Raw genomic sequence first — 18,095 nt, 5'->3', positions numbered from 1 at the left:
GGGGGGCTGGTCCACCTGAGGCCTCTCCTGGGCGTCCTCATGGGGTTGTCCCTCTGTACATGTGTGTCTCCTTCTTAGGACGCCGGTCATATTACAAAGCCCCCAGCGACATTGTACCTTAGGCATCCCTTTAAAGGCCCTGTGTCCAAATATGGTCACATCCTGTGGTCCTGGTGGGGGTAGGGCCTCAAAATATGGATTTTGAGGGGACACAACTCAGCCCATAGCAATGTCCCAGTCTTCTTCCCTTTTTATTTTTTTTTTTAAGATTTTATTTATTTATCTAAGAGAGAGAGAGTGAGAGCACGAGCAGGGGGAGGGGCAGAGGGAGAAGCAGACTTCCTGCTGAGCAGGGAGCCCGACACGGGGCTGGATCTCAGGACCCTGGAGTCAGGACCTGAGCCAAAAGCAGGCGGTTAACCAACTGAGCCCCCCAGGTGCCCCTTAGTCTTCTTAATAAAATACCATTTATAAGTATTTATAAGTGCAAAAGGTTAGTAAGCATATGGCAGGCAATAGGGATCTATAATAGGAACCCGAACACCTTGACCAGAGAGAGACACGACATGGCTTTGGATGGTGAGGGTCATCACTGTGGTCACCCCCCCACCCTCACCCCATGGGTCAGGATCACCCCGATTCAGCAATAAGGCTGAAGTCCAGCAGAAAACGAGGCTCCCCGGCTGGTCACCGAGCTGCCTGATGTGTCTCTTGCCGGCTTCTGGTCTCCCCCACCCCGTAGCCCGTCCCTCTGGCAAGCCCACCCCCACCCCTGGGATCCCCTGCTGATACCCCAGGCTCCACTGGGCCGTGCCAGCCCCCTCTGCGCTCAGCAAATCAGCCAGTGAGTGGGCTGCACCTGCAGGCCTTTGGTCTCCCCACTGTGGGATGCCGTTTCAGCTGAATGTTGGAGAGAGGAGGCTCCTTCCTCAACGACTGACTCGTCACCGGGAATGCTCAGACTCTCGATCCAGCACAATGCCCACGGCCGATGATGGGGAGCCCCCCACGGGCGCAGCCAGGGCTGGGTGCACATCGACCCTTTGACTCCACCCACACACGTGTGGCAACACAACCAGGGATGAGGTTGACGTTCCCACCCAAGTGAACTTGATTCTGCTGTTTCGTCCCTTGCTGGGGAAATCCCCCTTATCTCAGCGACCCCACAGCGGGGGGCCCAAACTCCGAGCCCCTCACTGACACAGCCGGGAGGCACCGTGCCTGCGGCGGGGCCGCACAGGGCTGAGAGACTGAGCGGCGCACACAGGCTGGAAGATTCGCCCCAGAAAGGAATGTTGGCAAGTAAAATTATTTACTTAGAAGTGCACGTCTATGTTGGTCACTGGGGCCTTCCCAGGCTGTTTGGAAGAATGTTGGCATCCCAAGTATGTGGCAAGAGCCGGCCGGGGTGAAAAGGCTGCTTTGGGTCATTTTGTTTGGAGAAGTGAAATCTGCTTTACTGGGAAACAGTATCCGCGCTGACAACACGCAGGGGTTGCGGGCGTGGGAAGTACAGAGTGGTCCCACTCTCCGTGTTGCACGGTCTCTGGAGCTACGGATGGGGCCGGCGTTACTAGGATACGTCATTTTATTTTATTTTATTTTCATTTTATTTTATTTTATTTTTATTTTTTATTTTATTTTTATTTTATTTTTTATTTTATTTTAAATATTTTATTTATTTATTCACAAGAGACCCACAGAGAGAGAGGCAGAGACACGGGCAGAAGTAGAAGCAGGCTCCATGCAGGGAGCCCGACGTGGGACTTGATCCTGGGACCCTGGGGTCACACCCAAGGCCGAAAGCAGGTGCTAAACTGCTGAGCCCCCCAGGGCTCAGGATACATCATTTTCAAATACTGCCCAATGTGGTTTTACTCCACATCATGAGAGCGATGCTAGCCCACGGCGGAACCCGGGAGACCGGATGGGTGCCAGCCGAGCTCATCAGCGAGCCCACGCCGTATGGCGTCCGACTCCTGGTTTCAGCTCAGGTCGTGGGATCCGCGCCGAGTGGGGAGTCAGTCCCAGTTTCTCTCCCCGCCCCCCTTTCAAATCAATCAATCGATCTTTAAAAGGCTCGTACACACAGCACATGTGCACATAGTGAGGCGCACAGATGCTCCCTGCCCACGGGGTGTCTGCGGGAAGCCTTCACCTGCTGCTGGGCTTCTCCAGGTTGTAAAGGAGACGGTGCGCACCCCCGCACCTGAGGAGTGTCGCAGACCGCTTCCCGGGGGCCGTGTCCCGCCGCAGGATGATCCACGCCCCTCAGAGGGTCCAAAGTGGGAAATGAGGTCCCTGTTTGGGGGCTCAAGGGAGACCACAGAGAGTGGCTTGATGCCAGGGGCCGGACCCGGGTCCCCGGAGGTCACCTGCTCCTGTGAGCGGCCCCTCGGGGCGACACTGGTTGCAACGATCAATAAACCATTTGTCACACTTCAGTGAAATCTCCCTCATTTCTTGCCCTTGACTTTGAGGATAAAAACCAAAATCAAGAGGGCCGGCCTGGCTGGCTCAATGGGAAGTGTCCCTCCCTCGCTCGGGAGGTGCCTCAGAGTTGGACACTCGGGATTTGGGGGTCAGCTGCCCCCCTCCCCAGCCCCAGGGTGTGAGCGGGACTGGGTAGGAAGGAGTGTGCTTCCGACCCGGAGAAGGAGACCCGCCGGCCGTGCCATCCTGTGACCCCAGCTTTCGCACCCACGGATCATGCTGCAGAACCTCGGAGCAGAGGTTGACAGACGTTTTTTTCGAATTCAATTTATTTATTTGAGAAAGAGAGACAGAGAGCACAAGCAGGGGCAGCAGCAGGCAGGGGCGGAGGGAGAAGCAGGCTGCCCGCTGCGCAAGGAGCCCACGGGACTGGGCTCGATCCCAGGACCCCGACATCATGTCCTGAGCCAAAGGCTCAACCTACTCAACCTACTGAGCCCCCAGGTGCCCTGACATACATTCTTTTTTTTTTTTTTTTTAAGATTTTATTTATTTACTCATGAGAGACACAGATAGAGGCAGAGACACAGGCAGAGGGAGAAGCGGGATCCCAGCGGGGAGCCCGACGCAGGACTCCATCCCGGAACCCCAGGGTCACGCCCCAGGCCGAAGGCGGCGCTGAACCCCTGAGCCCCCGGGCGCCCTTAATGGAACTTTTTATTGAACCGAACTGATGCTGCACAAAGAGCCCTGACGTTGGATGAAGGCGTCACGTTGTGCACGGGTTTACAGGTTCCAGTGCAAGGCGTGTGCGTGTGCAGAGCCCGTGAGGCCACCCAGCGCCTGGCTGAGCACACGCGGGGCTGGGGCCCCAGGAGACACCCACCCCCCCCCACCCCGCTGCTGCTGACCCAGGCCCTGGGGGTGGCGGGCAGAGCGAGGGGCCTGGCTGTATGCTCTGCTGCCCTCGGGGCGTCTGCCTGAGCCCCAGAGCCTGCGGGGTACCACCTGCAGGTCACTCCCCGCAGCGTTGGGCTTCTTGGGGTGGCAGCCTGGACGGCCTCACGGGTCATAGCCTCGGCCTTTGCCCGCTCCCCTCTGCAAGGCCGGGCCTCGTTGTTCTACGTGGTGCTGGGCGCCTGTCAGGGGCCCGATTTGGGAGAACTCGCTTGCAGCTCTTGACCCCGGATGGGGCGGAGAAGGGGGACCCGTGACTGTGTGGACCCTGGGGAGTCCATGAGGTAGGAAAGCAGCAGCCTTCCCGCCACTCGTCATTTAGAGAGAAACGCAGATGCCGCTGCAAACCAGAGGGCCCCAGGCCCTGGGCTCCCGCCCACCAGGAAGGGCCAGCAGTCAGCAGCTCCCACCCGGAGATGCGCGGGGAGCCCCACGGCGATCTGTCACCTGAGGGCCGCAGAGCAGGGACGGGGAGGGGACCGAGGAACGGTGACGCTGTGCTTTCTAGTGGGAATAAAGATATCATTCACAAAATAGTTGGAAGCAATCCTGGGGGCTCAGGGGGTTCTTGGGGTGCAGCCCTGAAGGAAGTGTGGGCCCTGGGTTTTCATGGAGTGCAGCCTGGGGGGCCCAGAGTTTCTTAGGGTGCCATCTGAGGGGCTTGGGGTTTCTTGGGGTGCAAATGGACGGCCTCTGGGTCTCGGGATAGAATTCTGGAGGGCCTTCGAGTCTTGGGGTACAATGTGGGGACTGCAGCGCTCCTTGGGGTGCAGCCCTGGGGGCAGCTTCTGTGCAAGCCAGCCTCACTTGTCCCCATCGCAGGCTGGGGGGCCCTGCAGCAGAGACCCCAGGGAGCAGCGGGAGGCATGGGGCAGTGGGAACCTTGGTGGGGGCAGCAGGGAAGGCCTGGAGGTCCGGGGGAGGGGACACAGGCCGCAGACACTCCTCTGCCCCTGTGGGGAGGTGGCCACGCCCCGGGAGCTCCTGCACACCTCTCCCCGGAGAACCTTCCCACCCGGGTGCTCGGGTGCTCGCAGACCATCAGGAGCTTCCAAAGGTTTGCTCCCAACCCCTCGGGGCTGATCCACCTGACCCCGTGGGGAGCCCGGATGGGATCCCAGGATGGGCACCACCCCCTGGGCCCAGGCGGGGGCAGGGGTGAGCTGCCAGGGACACACCCACCTGCATCTTGGTCTATCTAGCATCTCCAGGCCCCCCCTCCCCCAGAAGACAGCACTTAGCAGAAAGGAGGCCCCGGTTAAAGCGCTTCGGGATAACAGAGCTCTCCTCCCCGATGTACACGTACCCCCTTCTTAGGCAGTAGGGACGAAAACAAGGGATTTTTTTTTTTTTTTTTTGAAGCACATTCCTGGACCCAGCCCTGGAATCCGGAGCCCAGGCTCAGGAATCCGCCTGCTTGTCCACCCCTCCCCGGGGGGGATTTTGGCTGCCCTGCTGGTTGGAAAGCCACACCCCAGGCGGGAGCTGCCCCTGGCTTGAGGGTGGAGGACCCGAGGCGACGGTGGGAGGCTCAGCTGGCGAGGGCTCTGCTACCCTCCCTGGGTGCCAGGCCTGCAGGCCGTCTGCGCGGCGGCCCGGGTGGCCGACATCTGCCCTGGGAGCCGGACACCCTCCAAATGGAGCTCAGAGCCTGCACCCCTGAGGGGCAGGTTCTGGTATCATCCCCGTGTCCCCCATGGAAGAGGACGCCGGGGCACAGAGAGGTCACTTGACCTTACGAGGTCATAGGGAGGATGGCTGGTCACGCCAGGATTGCAGATTCAGGCGTCCTGGATGTGCCCCCAGGGACTCCCAGGTGGAGAGGACATGCCCCCCCCCCCCCAGCATGAACACATGCCACCTGGAGGCACCAGCCCCCACCTCTGCAGACAGACACCGGAGCCGCGGGGGCCCACATCAGGCGGCCTCTGTCCTACTCACGGTCGTGCTCACCTGTCCGGTATCCGGTATCCGGAGGCTCCCAAACTCCAGAACCCGCCTGAGGTCAGGGAGCCGCCCAGCGCCGCCGGCACCTCTACTCACTGCCACTGTCCTGCGCTGTCCTGTGGCTGGGCCCGGCCCTGGCTGCAGCGACACAGGCCTTCCCTGGTGGCCGCCCGTGGGTGGGGTCTCCTTAAGGTCTTATTTATTTATCTGAGAGAGAGAATGGGAGGGAGCACGAGCAGCGGGGAGGGGGAACCGGAGAGGGAGCCCGACGGACGCGGGACTCGATCCCAGGACCCTGAGGTCCTGACCTGAGCTGGAGGCGGGCAGCCCTCCTGTGGGGTTTTTATAAATGAATCATATGTTGCATTTTCAAAGGGATAAGTCTAGAAAGTATCCAACTCTCGGTAAACTAGTACCATCCTGGCTGATGCCCCCCCCCCCCCCCCGGGCTGTGCGGGAGGTCCCGGCGGGGTCTGGCCATCAGCGGGATGCTGGCCTCACAGTGTCGCCTGCGGGCAGGCCTGCCAGCAGGGCTCCTTCTCGGTGGAAAGCCGCTGAGCCAAGGGAAAATAGCCCAATAACTGCTTCAAAGCAAAACCACAAAGCGCCAGGCCGCGGGCGCAGCTACTGTTACCTCTGCGTTTGCACCAGGAAGAGGAGCCGGTCGGGCCTGCCGCCCCCCGCCCTGTAGGAGCCCACCTCCCGGGATGCTTGCCCGACCTGAGCCCCCTCCCCGGCTTCCCAGCACTGGGCTCCCCCTCCGGCCGCCCCCAGGCCCCACCGCGGAGCTGGGTGGCCACTTGCACCTGCTGCTGGAGTCACAGCCTGGCCCAGCGCGGAGGGCCAAGGGAGTCCTGTGTGGGCCCCGGCGCCGCATCTGTCGCGGCCTCGGCATCACCGACTGGAAACCAAGGCTTGCAGGGGTGCAGGGTGCGGGTCTGATTCTCCCCCAGAACTGACAGGGCCCAAGCTCTCTTCGGCCCAGGCAGGAACCCTCCAGCTGTCCCTCCCTGGGGGCCGCCTCCTCGGGTGCGCCCCGGCTGGCTGCCCCCTGCTTCCTGCTCTCCCTGCAGGGGCACCTGCCCTGTGCCCCCCGGGGTGGGGGGCGGCTTCCCGGGGAGGCCTTCGTACTGTCCAGAGCTGCTGCGCCGTGCAGGCCTCAGGAGAGGGGGCTGGTGTCCCTGAGACTGGGAGCTCCCCTTCACCGGGAGCGTTCAAGCGGCGCTGGTGAGTGTGCAAGGACAGCGAAGGGGACACCCTGGAGTGGAAGGTGGACATCAGGGACTTTGCAGCTGGAGCATTCTGGAATCCTCAGATCTGCCCGACGGGGCCCACTGCCATCGGACCGCCACCCCCCTGGAGCCCCGGCTCACGCTCAGTGCAGGCTCATGGAGCCCAGGGTGCAGCGACCTTGTGCGTGGCATGGATGCACACCTCCGAAGGCCCAGGCAGGAACCCTCCAGCTGTCCCTCCCTGGGGGCCGCCTCCTCGGGTGCCCCCCGGCTGGCTGCCCCCTGCTTCCTGCTCTCCCTGCGGGGGCACCCGGGGTGGGGGGCGGCTGGCCGGACGTCCGAGATCCAGGCAGGGGGGGGGGTGCGGTCCCTCCCAAGGCCTCCCCTGGGCGAGTGGACGGCCGTGTCCTCCCTGGGTCCTCCCAGGGTCGTCCCTCGGTGCGGATCTGTGTCCTGACGTCCTCTTCTGATGAGGACGCAGCCACACTGGAGCAGGGCCCACCCTAGTGACCTCGTTTACCTGGTCACCTCCTTAAAGACCCCTCTCCACGTACAGACCCGTTCTGAGGTCCTGGGAGCCAGGACTCCAGCTCGTGAATCTGGGGGGGGGGGGATCCCAGCTGAAGGACCAGGTGGCTGGGGGTGCAGGGCTGCCCCTCGAGCTCCTTGCAGCTGAGCTCCTGCCTGCAGTCCCAGTCCTAGTCTTTTTAAAGACTATTTATTTATTAGAGAGAGAGAGAGCGCACAGGAGCAGAGGCCGAGGGAGAAGCAGGTCCCCTGAGCAGGGAGCCCGATGCAGGATTCGCTCCCAGGCCCCTGAGATCATGACCTGGGCCGAAGGCAGGCAGGCGGGTGCTCACCCGCCGAGCCCCCCAGGGCCCCCCTCCAGTGGTGTTTTAAATTAAAGACCAAGTCCATCCCACAGGGAGGTAGGCCAGAGCCAGTCTACCCGTGTGTGACCCCAGAGCGTCACGGGGCCAGCGGACCTCGGCTCTCTGGACTGGGGCCCCGGGGCTGAGACACCTGTGCCCTCTCTCGCTTTGGGACCCTCTCCTGAGCATGGAGGTGGAATCCATACCTTCTCGAAGGCACAGCGAGCATGTTCTACCCTTTCTGGGCCTGGAGTAAGTGTCCCTTAGCTCCCCTGGACTCTCGGGACCCCTCAGAGTCGTTCATTCTTGCGGGACCACCCATGTACTCCCCGCACAGCCTCGCGGAAGAGCCGCTGAGGTCCGTGTGCCTGCACCCAGCTCAGCACCAGGGAGCCAGACAGAAGGCAGGATGCTGTCCAGGGTCCCCAGCCGACCAGACGCGTGAGCTCAGGACATGAGGGCCCTGCACCTGCCCGGCTGCTGCTCCAAGCAGAGGCCCAGTGGCTGCTCCACACCTGGCAGGAAGCTCCTCTTAGGGGGCAGGTACATGCCTGGGCTCTGATACCTCAGGAACCGGCACCGGGGTTTGGGCAAGCCAATCCCATTAGGAAGGCGTCTGGCCGGGCCGTCGGGGCTCAGTCTGGCCCCAGGAGTCCTGGCAGGTCCGCCCTGGGCGTCCTTCCTTCCTCTCTGCCGCGCTCTGTGCCCCGGGTCTCCCAGGCTCCTGCTCTACGTGCCACCAGGGGGTATGTCGGGCGGGAGAGCACAGCGGTCCCCATGGGGACGGGGCGCTGCCCCCGCTGCCTGCAGGATGGCGTGCAGCTGGGTTTGAGCTGGGCGCTCGTAGGGCAGGGGCAGCTCCCCTTCCTTTCTACGCATGGCAGGACAACTGAGAGCCCGTGCAGACGATGCTCTCTGGAGAGGGTGGCAGCTCTGGGACAAAGCAGCCCAGTGGGACCTCGAGGTTCCTGCAGACAACCGTGAAGATCCCTCAGTGAACGCATGCGGCTGGGCGGCTGGGAGCTGGCCCTCGGACTCCTCTGGGGTGGCCCGCGGCCAACACTGACCCCTGAGCCCCAGGGCGGCTCCCACAGCGCCGGCACCCACTGGGCCTGCCTCCCTCTCCCCATCTGCAGTGTGACCCTACTCGGATCTATCTCAGAGCCCGCGTCCGCCGCTCCAGCAGTGGCCCGGACGGGCTCCCAGGGCTGTGGCCGCAGATGGCGTGTGCGTGCATTTTGGCAGAGAGGCGGCCGAGGTTTCACGGGTTTTCACGTAGCTGCATCTCCTGCCCTGTTTCCGCTGCCCCTTCCAGGGGCCGGCCCTCTGGATTGCCAGTGCGAGGACGTCAGAAACCTATCCAAGTGCCGGCCCACGGGCCGCGTTGACCCGGGGACGCTGAGCTGTCAGGCTTGGGCCGTGGCCAAGACCACGTTCACGGCGACGACAAGCTTTCAGAGCCGCGGTGGGCAGGAGCCCGAGGGGCTCTGGGCACTGGAGATGGGCCGCGCCCCCCACCCCAGGCCCGCCTCTGCCTCGGCAGTGTTGGGAAGGGAGTGGCTGCTCTCGGTGTCGGTGTGGGCTGCTTGTCTTACCCCAGCTTGTCCTCAGCTACACTGGTTTGAGGCTTTTGTTTTCAGATTTGAGGTATTTTTGGGTGGGGAAGGATGGAAAAAGCATGTGGCCCTTTTCCAGATCATTGTAGCCTGCCCCGCTCAAGTTCTCGGAGACTCAGAGCTGTGGGCTGTGACGTGGGAGGCCCTTCACCTGGGAGCCCCTGGGCAGGTGCGGGTGTCTGCCCCTCGGGGGACCTGGGAGCTGGCTGCACAGGCGAGCGCACGGAGGAGGCACTAGAGCACCAGGTCCAGAGTGCCTCCTCCCTCCCCGGGGCTCCCAGGTGGGATGCATGGGGACAGGCGCTGTCTGAATGGGCCCCAAGTTCCCACAGCCCCAGAAGCAAGGCGGAGGCTGGGGCCGGCCAGCCGGCAAGGGGCAGCAGCGGTGAGGCCGTCTGGCTCTGGGAGAGCGATGGGAGGGCAGGGGTTTTATGAGGCCATGCAACCTCGGGCTTAGGGGCCTTGAAGCTGCAAGTGGACGTTCTCACACCTCACGAAGCTCAAGTTCGCGTAGTCATTCATTCGGCCAGCGGGGACCTGGACCTTGGGACAGACTCCGAGAGGCAGGGTGGATAGATGTGGCCGGCTCTGGGGTGTTCCAGCAAGGAGACGGGTCAACGCACCCGCGGGGGTGAATGGAGGCGTTGAGATCGCTGTTGGCCTGAAGGTTTTGGATCTTTATCATGTTCTGTTGCCGAACAGCTGGGTGACCTTGGGCGGTTACCTGGCTCGTGATAATGCCAGCCTCGGCCCCACTCCGGGGTCAGCTGGCTGTGACCTCCGCCACTGCGGCGCCTCTCCTGGTGCCCCCTGCCCTGTCCTGCGGGCTGTGGGGCTGGGGTCTCGTAGAGGGCAGGCCTCGGGGAACCAATGCCCGGCTCAGTCTGCAGACGAGAGTCATGGCTTGTGACCTCTTGAGAAATCGTGGTCCCTCTCCACCCTCTCCACCCTCTCCAGCCTCTCCAGCAATGCAGGGTTGCTCCTCTTTCAAAGAGGCATGGTGGAGTAGTAGGGGTAGGGTGGGAGCAGGGGACTGGGGGAGGTCCCCTGGAGGTGGGACAGGCAGGGCCGGGCCAGGAGCACCCGGGGAGGTGCTGGTGTTGCATCCCCGATCCATGCATCGGGCATTTCCTGGTGGCCGCGCCTCAGGACGTGCGCAGCCCTCTCCAGGTGGGACTCTGATAGAATTTGCTCCTGGTGGCAGATATGACCCCCGCCTCCCCTTCTGTAGGATGTGGGGTGGGTGTGTTTGTGCGTGCACTTTCCTTGGATAAGGGGCTTCCCACGCACTGTCCCCAGGATAAGGTGTGGTTGGCGCCTCTTGCACGTGCCAGCGACGGCGCTTCTAATTCTGCAGACGCCTGTGTGTTTGGGGGGTGCTGCCCATTTCTTGGATTTCACTGATGGGAAAACAGAGGCAGAGATACCGACTGAGGGGGATGTGGGTCCGGGGCGGGGTGGGGGATGCTGGACTCTCTCTGCCTCTCCCCCAAGCATCCCTCTGGCCCCGAGGCTGGCTCTCCTGAAGGCTCGCGGCCGCCCAAACCCTGCTGATTGCTTCTGGCTCACTTTAGCAAGTCACGTGACTTCCCAAGTCTTCCTGGAGCCTCCCTCCTTCGGCCGGACCTTCCAGGGACTCCTGGAACGTCTTGAACTTTGCCTGCCATGGCTGCGGGGCGCTCTGCGTGCACGACCCCGCCGGACTGTAAGCCGCGGGCGCGCGGGCGGGGAGCCCTGGGTCCGGGGGGCGGGCTGAGGGGGTGGAAACGAACCAACCAGTTTTGCAGGGATCCGGGCCTGAGCCGCCCTCCGCCCCCACCTGCGGCGCGTGGACCCTCGGAGCGGGGGGTGGGGGTCCCGGGGGCGCGCGGGGGCAGGTCCCTGAGGCGCGCACGGGGATCCCGGGGTCGCGCGGGGCGCGGTCCCGGGAGCGCACGGGGGCGGGTCCCGGGGGCACACGGGGTGTCCCGGGGGCGCGCTGGGGAGGTCCCTGGGGCGCACGGGGAGGGGGTTGTGTCCCGGGGGGCTCGCCGGGGGTCTCCCGGGTGTGCACGGGGACGCGCGGAGACGTCCCGGGAGCGCGCTGGGTGGGGGTCCCGAGGGCGCACAAGGAGGTCCCGGGAGTGCACGGGGGGGATCCCGGGGGTGCATAGGGAGGTCCCGGGGGTGCCCGGGGAAGTCCCGGGGGCGCACGGGGAGGTCCCGGGGGTGCACGGGGAGGTCCCGGGGGTGCACGGGGGCGCGCGGGGTGTCCCAGGGGTGCACGGGGGCGCGCGGGGGGGGTCCCGGGGGCGCACAGGGAGGTCCCGTGGGTGCCCGGGGAGGTCCCGGGGGCACGCAGGGGGGTCCTGGGGGCGCGCGGGGTGTCCCAGGGGTGCACGGGGGGGTCCCGGGGGTGCACAGGGAGGTCCCGTGGGTGCCTGGGGAGGTCCCGGGGGCACGCGGGGGGGTCCCGGGGTCGCACGGGGAGGTCCTGGGGATGCACGGGGGCGCGCGGGGGGGGTATCGGGGGCTCACGGGGAGGTCCCGGGGGTGCACGGGGACGCGCGGAGAGGTGGGGGGTGCACAGGGGCGCGCGGGGGTCCCGAGGGCGCACGGGTAGGTCCCGGGGGTGCACGGGGGCGCGCGGGGAGGTCCCAGGGGTGCACGGGGCGGTCCCGAGGGTGCACGGGGGCGCGCGAGGGTCCCGGAGGCGCACGGGGAGGTCCCAGGGGTGCACGGGGCGGTCCCGAGGGTGCACGGGGGCACGCGGGGGAGGGTCCCGGGGGCGCACGGGGAGGTCCCAGGGATGCACGGAGCGGTCCCGGAGGTGCACGGGGGCGCGCGGGGGGATCCCGGGGGCGCACGGAGAGGTCCCGGGGGTCCCGAGCGCACACGGGGAGGTCCCGGGGGTGCACGGGGGGTCCCGGGGGTGCACGGGGGCGCGCGGGGGCGGGGCGGCCGCGGGGCCGGGCGCCGAGGCCAGGTGACTGGTGGTGCTCGCCCGCGCCGCCTGGAGGGGGCCCCGCGGCGGGCGCGGCTGCGAGCGGGGAGGACGGCCGCCCGGCCTGCTGCGCCCATCGCCCCGGGAGCGCCGGCCCAGGTACGGGGAGCGCGGCCGCCCGCTTTGTCTCGGGCCGGGCCCGCTTGCGGGGGGCGGGGGGGGCGGTCTCCGCTCCCTGGGGCCCGAGCCTGCGGGGCGGGGGCGCCGGGGCCTCTCCCAGCGCGGACCGCGGGCCTGTGGGTCCCCGCGGAGGAGCAGGGCGCCCGGCCCGGCCCCGCCACCTGTGGCACGCGCCCCCGGGCCGGCACCGCGCGGGGAGGGAGCCGGGGAGCGGCCTGCGCCCTGGGGCCTGGGCCCGCCTCCCGGAGGCCGCGACCCGGAGGGCGCCCCGCGCCTCACACCGGCCTCGGGGGCGCAGGCCCTGGGCGGCGAGCGCGGGGGCCCCGGAACTCGGGAGGCCGCTCGGGGGGGCCTGAAGGCCTCGGCGCTCGTCGCCTTAATGTGCATTGATACCGCATTGATACCGTATTGATAACGTATTGATACCGGTTGATACCTCCTTGCGTCCTGAGAACGGCCTCTGGACCAGGCCTTTTGACGTTGGGTGGATTTGCCGCGTGCCCACGGCGGTCCCTGAAGCCCCGTGACCCTTGGCTCCCCAAAGAGACTCTTGTCCTGGGCTCTCCGGGCACTCCAGGGCCGGGAGGTTATATTTGCAAATCAATCAACAAGTATTAAGAAAAGCGTTTGTGTGGAGAGGCCTGCAGGGCCCGGGAGGGGCCGGGGAGTCCCTGCAGCTGGAGGGTGGAGGGGAGGCCGGGCTGCCGGAATGAGGGGACCTTTGTGCCCGGGGAACTGGCAGGAGGCCAGACTCCTGACCTCGCAGACCAAGTAATAGTATCTTACTTTGCAATATCGCGCAGTGGCGGGGACCTCAGACGCGAGCGCGGCCCAAGGACAGGTACTTTCCGAGAGTTTGCTTGCGCTGAATGCTCTGCGTGTGTCGCCTTTGCCTTCCATCCCTCGGAGGGAGCTGGGCTGGGTCATTGCCCCATTTTACGGTCGTGCAAAGGGAGGCAGAGGAAAGGCCAGGTATCTCGTCGCAGTTGGTGGAACCGGGTGCAGCCTGGGGGTCCTCGCCCTGACCGAGTGGGTGCGTACTTCCTCGCCAGGGTGCTGGGGATAGCTGCCGCCGCCGCCACCGATGGATTCTTTGCAACCTTCTGAGAAGGTGGAAAAAGTAGGAGCTGCCTGGAACCCCGAGCTCCTGGCTGCAAACCAAGGAGCTTTTACAAAGTGTCGCTCTGGCTTCTAATGGTTTCAAAAGGAGCAACTTGCAAATGTGACCCTGGGAGCTAAAGGTCGCAGGGTCAAATATGTTCCTGCAGGGGATGTTGCTGACTGGGGTGGGGTGGGGGGTGTTAAAAAACAAAGGCCTGGGAAGAAGGCAAAAAGGCTAGAGAAATGAGGGGAGAGAGTCCTCATGTCTGACCCACCGGCTGGCCCGTTTTACAGATGAGTAAACTGACAAAGAGGGATCTGGGTCAGAGCTCTGGCCAGCTCCTTCGCCGGGATCAGCCTGGCATAAACAGCCGCATCTTGGGGGAAAGTTTCTGTTCCCTCCCGACACCCGCCCCAGCCCCGGGAGTGCCCGGAGTGGGGACGCATGGACGTCCCTGCTGGACAACCTGCCAGCTCCGGGCGGGGCTGCTGTGGGTGTGCCCACCCGTGGCAGCAGGAGGCTTCCTCAGGGTGGCTCCCAGCCACAGGCCCCCGAGCGCGCCCCCGGCCGTGGGGCCCGGAAGGTGTGCCCAGCCTGGACTGCGGGCCCCTTCCGGAGACGCTCTACGCCGGGGTCCCCGTGCACTCGGAGGCCTGAGCCGACATCCCCGGGGAGCCGGCAGGAGCAGCCCCCGTTAGCTGGTCGGTGCAGCAGGTGTCTGGTGAAGTCAGAGCCGCGTGGGTCGCCGTCCTCGCCCTCGGGTGTTCTGGGGCCTCTGCACCACGCTGCAGTGATGGGGGTCCTGGCGCAGCAGGGGACGGTGCCCACGTGCAGCTGGAGCCGGGCCTTGTCACGCTGCCTCCCTGCTTGGAAACACCCGCTCCTCCTAGAGCGTGTCCACCGAGGGCTGCTGCCTCGACTTCCCTTCAGCACAGAGATGCTGTGACTGCGATACTGCATCCGTCGGGTTCTGAGGGTGAAGGGCCCGGTCCCTCCGGTCCCTCCACCCCACAGCCGTCCAGGGTAGGAAGTTCCTTCTTGGTGTCTCTTCCCTTCCCTATAAAGGCAGGAAACGCGAGTCTGCAGGTCCCTACACCTTCCTGTTGCCCCTGCCTGCGAGGACAGGGTTTGCTGAACACCCGGGGCCCCGTGCAGCCCGAGGGGCTCTGCTGCTCCCCTGCATCTCGCTGCCCCGTCCTCCTGCGCTCGCGGTGTCGCCCGTGGGCCTGCTGGTGCTGCCCGGTAGAGTGTTCTGGAACCCCCTCCCCCAGCTGGGGGCTGCCTCTGCTGAATTGGAGGGAGGAGGCCCGGGTGCCCCCCACCGGGGCCGGGACCCTGTGTCACTGTGTCACCCAGTCCTCAGCAATGGCCCCTACACGTTTTATGAGTTATGTTACTTTTTTTTGATTTAAAAAATTCTTTTTATGTTACTCTTTTTTTTTTAACAACAATCTACTGACTAGCATCAAAGAATTTTGTCCCCGGTGGGTGGGCTAAACTAGGATAAATTAGTTTACGCCCTGGGGAGTCACGGGAACACGCCCTCCGCAGAGGTCCCTCCTCCGGCCAGCAGCAGCCCCGGGGGAAGCCTTTGCTCCGGGCCTTTCCGAGGCAGAGGCATTCCGGGGCTGGGCAGGAAGCCTGGGAGGGCCCGGGAGCGCCCCGGCACCCAGCCTGGTGACCTTGCACAGTCCACGCGTCCCTTTGACCGCACAGCTGTGCTCACTGCCGCGGCGCTGCTGGACGGCAGCTGACCCGTGCCCCGCCGCCCCCCGCCCCGCGTGGTTTCTGTCTGTATTTCCCCCAAGGTGGGCCCTGCAGCCCCGCGTGCTTCACCGGCTCACCCGTCACGGGGCTGGCAGGTCTGGAGACACACGGGGGGCCGGAGCCTTGGGGCTGGGTTGGGAACCGGGCCTGTCTGTGATCCGAGGCTCCTTCTCGGGGTCGCCACCGAGGCTCCTTCTCGGGGTCGCCACGGTTCCGCGGGGGGCGGGCGAGGTGTCCCCAGCTGGCAGGGTTCCCCCAGCAGCTGCTTCCTCGGACACAGAGCCTGTGTCTGTCCTTGCTTCTCTCTTCCTTCCTCCCCGTGCTCTCTGGGGGTGGGGGTGGGGGGCTCCTGCCTTCCTCTTCCCTGCTCAGGGGAGATGCTCGCGCTCCCTGTGCCCGGGCAGCCCCGGCTTTGTTCTCCGGACGCATCTGTGGGACCTTGTTCCAGCCTCCTAGCGGGGAGCAGCTGGCGCCCCGGGGCCGGGCTGCCCCGCCCGCACCGCCCTCACTGCACCCGTGGGCCCCGTCCAGCCACGAGCAGCTGGCCCTGGCCTGGAGCGAAAGCACCCTGAGGGGTGGGAGGCTCAAGACTCGCTGGCCAGCCAGGGCAGCAGGCAAGTGCTCCAGGCCCCCAGCTCACAGCTGCGTGGCCGCGGGTCGCTATGGGGGTGTGCAGGCCCGCATCTGGCCTGCGAGGTGGCCCCGGGCTGCCCCTGCGTTCCGTGCACATTCCTCCCGGAGCTGGAGCAGCGGCCTGGCTCCAGGGACAAAAGGGCTCCATTGACTCGGTGCCGCCCTCCCTCCCCACGGGTGATTCTGGATGCAGATCAAAGGCGAGGTTCGGGCAGCCCGCTGGGAGGAAAGTGGACTCTGGTGGCCCCAGACCTGGGGTGGAGCCGGCCCAGCCGTGAGCATCCTGGGGCTCCCCGCCTCTGCCCCTGCCCCGGGGCTCACGGGGGCTCGCCCCACCCACAGCACTGTGTCGTGTGACCTGGGGGGCTTGCTGGCGGCTTGGGTGACCCTCCCTGCGTGTGTAGCCCGGGGTCCCCGTCGGAACCGCACTTCCTCATTCTCTGAGGCGCTATCTGATCCCCCACGGGGCGGGGCGCGTCTGCCCTGTGATCCGGGACAGGTGTGTTTCCAGTTCATCACTAAAAAGATCTGAGTCGCCGGCGGGCGGGGGTGAGGGCAGGGGGCCTCCTCTCGGCTCAGACTCTGGGGGCAGGGGTGCTGAGCGGGCGGGAGGGCCCTTGGACGCCAGTGAGGCTGCATCTTGTGTCCCAGCCCAGGAAGGGACGGGCCATTGGCCATCTGCGTGGCTCAGGGGTCGGAGAAGCTTCCTGGGTAAAGGAGGTCTGAGCCTTGTTTTTTTATTTAATTTTTTTGTGAGAGACACAGAGAGGGAGGCAGAGAGAGACCCAGGCAGAGGGAGGAGCAGGCTCCATGCAGGGAGCCCGAGGCGGGACTCGATCCCGGGACCCTGGGGTCACGCCCTGGGCCCAAGGCAGGCGCTCCACCGCTGAGCCTCCCAGGCGCTCCAGCTCTGAGCTTCTTCCACTGATTTTTGACTCTCTTGCTCCAAAATAGTTTTCCCACGCTCCCCGCTGGCTGTAGACTTGGAGGAAACAGAAGCTGTTGAGCAAGACCCTGGTTGGGCACGTTCACGACTTTAAAGCCTGGGCCAAGAGGTCAAAGAGCACAAACTTTTTTTTTTTTAAATTGTGCTAAAACGCACAGAACATAAAAAAATTTCCCGTTTTAACGTTTTTTGAAGCTTTTTTTGAAGTTGCACTACAGCCGGGAAGGGAGGAAGTCCTGGGGGCTTTGGGGTGCAGGGCCTGTGGGCAGAGGCCCCGGGCCGTCCAGCAGTACCAAGCACAGTCGTGTCCTGCAAGCGCCGTCGCTGTGCATCCCTAGGTCCGTGTCCATCTCGTGAAACTAAAGCACCGAGTCCCCCCCGCCCCCTCCTTGCTGCACAATTTCCGGCTCTAGGAGAGCGAGACCTCCAAGGACCCGGGTGCGAGTCCTCCAGCGGCCTCGTCGGGGTCGGGTCACACAGTATTTGGCTCCTTCACTGAGCATCACGCTTCCAGGTTCGGTGCCCCTTGGCTGGTGTCGGTGGCCCCCATGTCAAGGCCGAGTATCCTTGTGTATCTGTTGTTGGACTTGGGCTGCTGGGACTAGCATGTGGGGGCTGTCCGTCCTTCGCGCGCCCGGACCTCCGGAAGCTCCCCCGAGCTGGCCCTCGAGGAGCCAGCCACGCGCGCCTTGCGACCTCTCTGCGTCCCCGGGCCCTGGCGCCCACGGGGCGAAAACCAGGCCCGCAGGCCGAGGAGGAGGGAGGCTTCTTACCGAGCTGTTCTGACAGATCCTGTAAACTCTGTGATTAATGGAACGAGAAAGCAGGAAGACTGTCTCTCATTAAAAAAAAAAAAGAGCCTTCAGGGTTGCTGGGTTTTATTTTCAATTAAAAGGGTCTGATTTTGTTTCTGGAGAATGGTTCTAATTTGGATAAATGGTTCGGTCTGGGAACTGCATGCCGGCGCCCGTGATCCGGGAGCGCAGTTACCGGGTCCCCGTGGCTGCTTTGCGCAGGGGATGGGGCGGGAAGGGGGGTTGAGTTGAGAAAAAGGCACGGGCCGGGCCAGGGCTTCCCACTTGTCTAACTGGCACCGGCTCTCCATGCTGTTTAACCCGTGGGGTGAGGTCTGCTGCTCATCACTGAACACGCGGCCGGGGGGTGGGGAGGCACTGAGGACGCCCCTTGGTGACGGCATGCACTGGGGTCTCCCAGGGACCTGCCAGCCGTCCTTCCCCAGGTCTCTTACCCTTGGAAGGAGCTCAATCCCCAGGAGGCACTTCCTTCCGGGGGACACACACCTGGGGACGAGGACACACACCCGCCACTGACCCTGTGCCCTTCCTGACACCCCCGGGCGGCGGGAGTCTCGCCCTCCTCAAGTCCGGGCTCCTCCAAGGACAAGAAGCAAGGCTGCTGCTTTCATTTTTGTGCAATAAGAGCTCGGGGAGGAGCGCGGGGTTAGCTGGGTGCCCGTGGGCGAGGCG

General features: G+C 64.7%; 1 protein-coding gene across 1 annotated transcript; it reads right to left on the bottom strand.

Annotated features, from left to right (window-relative positions):
- Positions 1-9,510: 9,510 nt before the first annotated feature.
- On the bottom strand, positions 9,511-12,547 carry LOC121488776 (basic proline-rich protein-like). Its single transcript, XM_041751082.1, has 3 exons — positions 10,877-12,547; positions 9,782-9,941; positions 9,511-9,611 (listed from the first exon to the last, which is right to left on the bottom strand). The coding sequence occupies exons 1-3, from the start codon at positions 12,545-12,547 to the stop codon at positions 9,511-9,513; spliced, it is 1,932 nt and encodes a 643-aa protein (XP_041607016.1).
- Positions 12,548-18,095: the final 5,548 nt, after the last annotated feature.

Source organism: Vulpes lagopus, chromosome 4 (assembly GCF_018345385.1).
Source record: "Vulpes lagopus strain Blue_001 chromosome 4, ASM1834538v1, whole genome shotgun sequence".
NCBI classification, from domain to species: domain Eukaryota; kingdom Metazoa; phylum Chordata; class Mammalia; order Carnivora; family Canidae; genus Vulpes; species Vulpes lagopus.
This window is presented reverse-complemented; position numbering and strand designations above follow the sequence as displayed.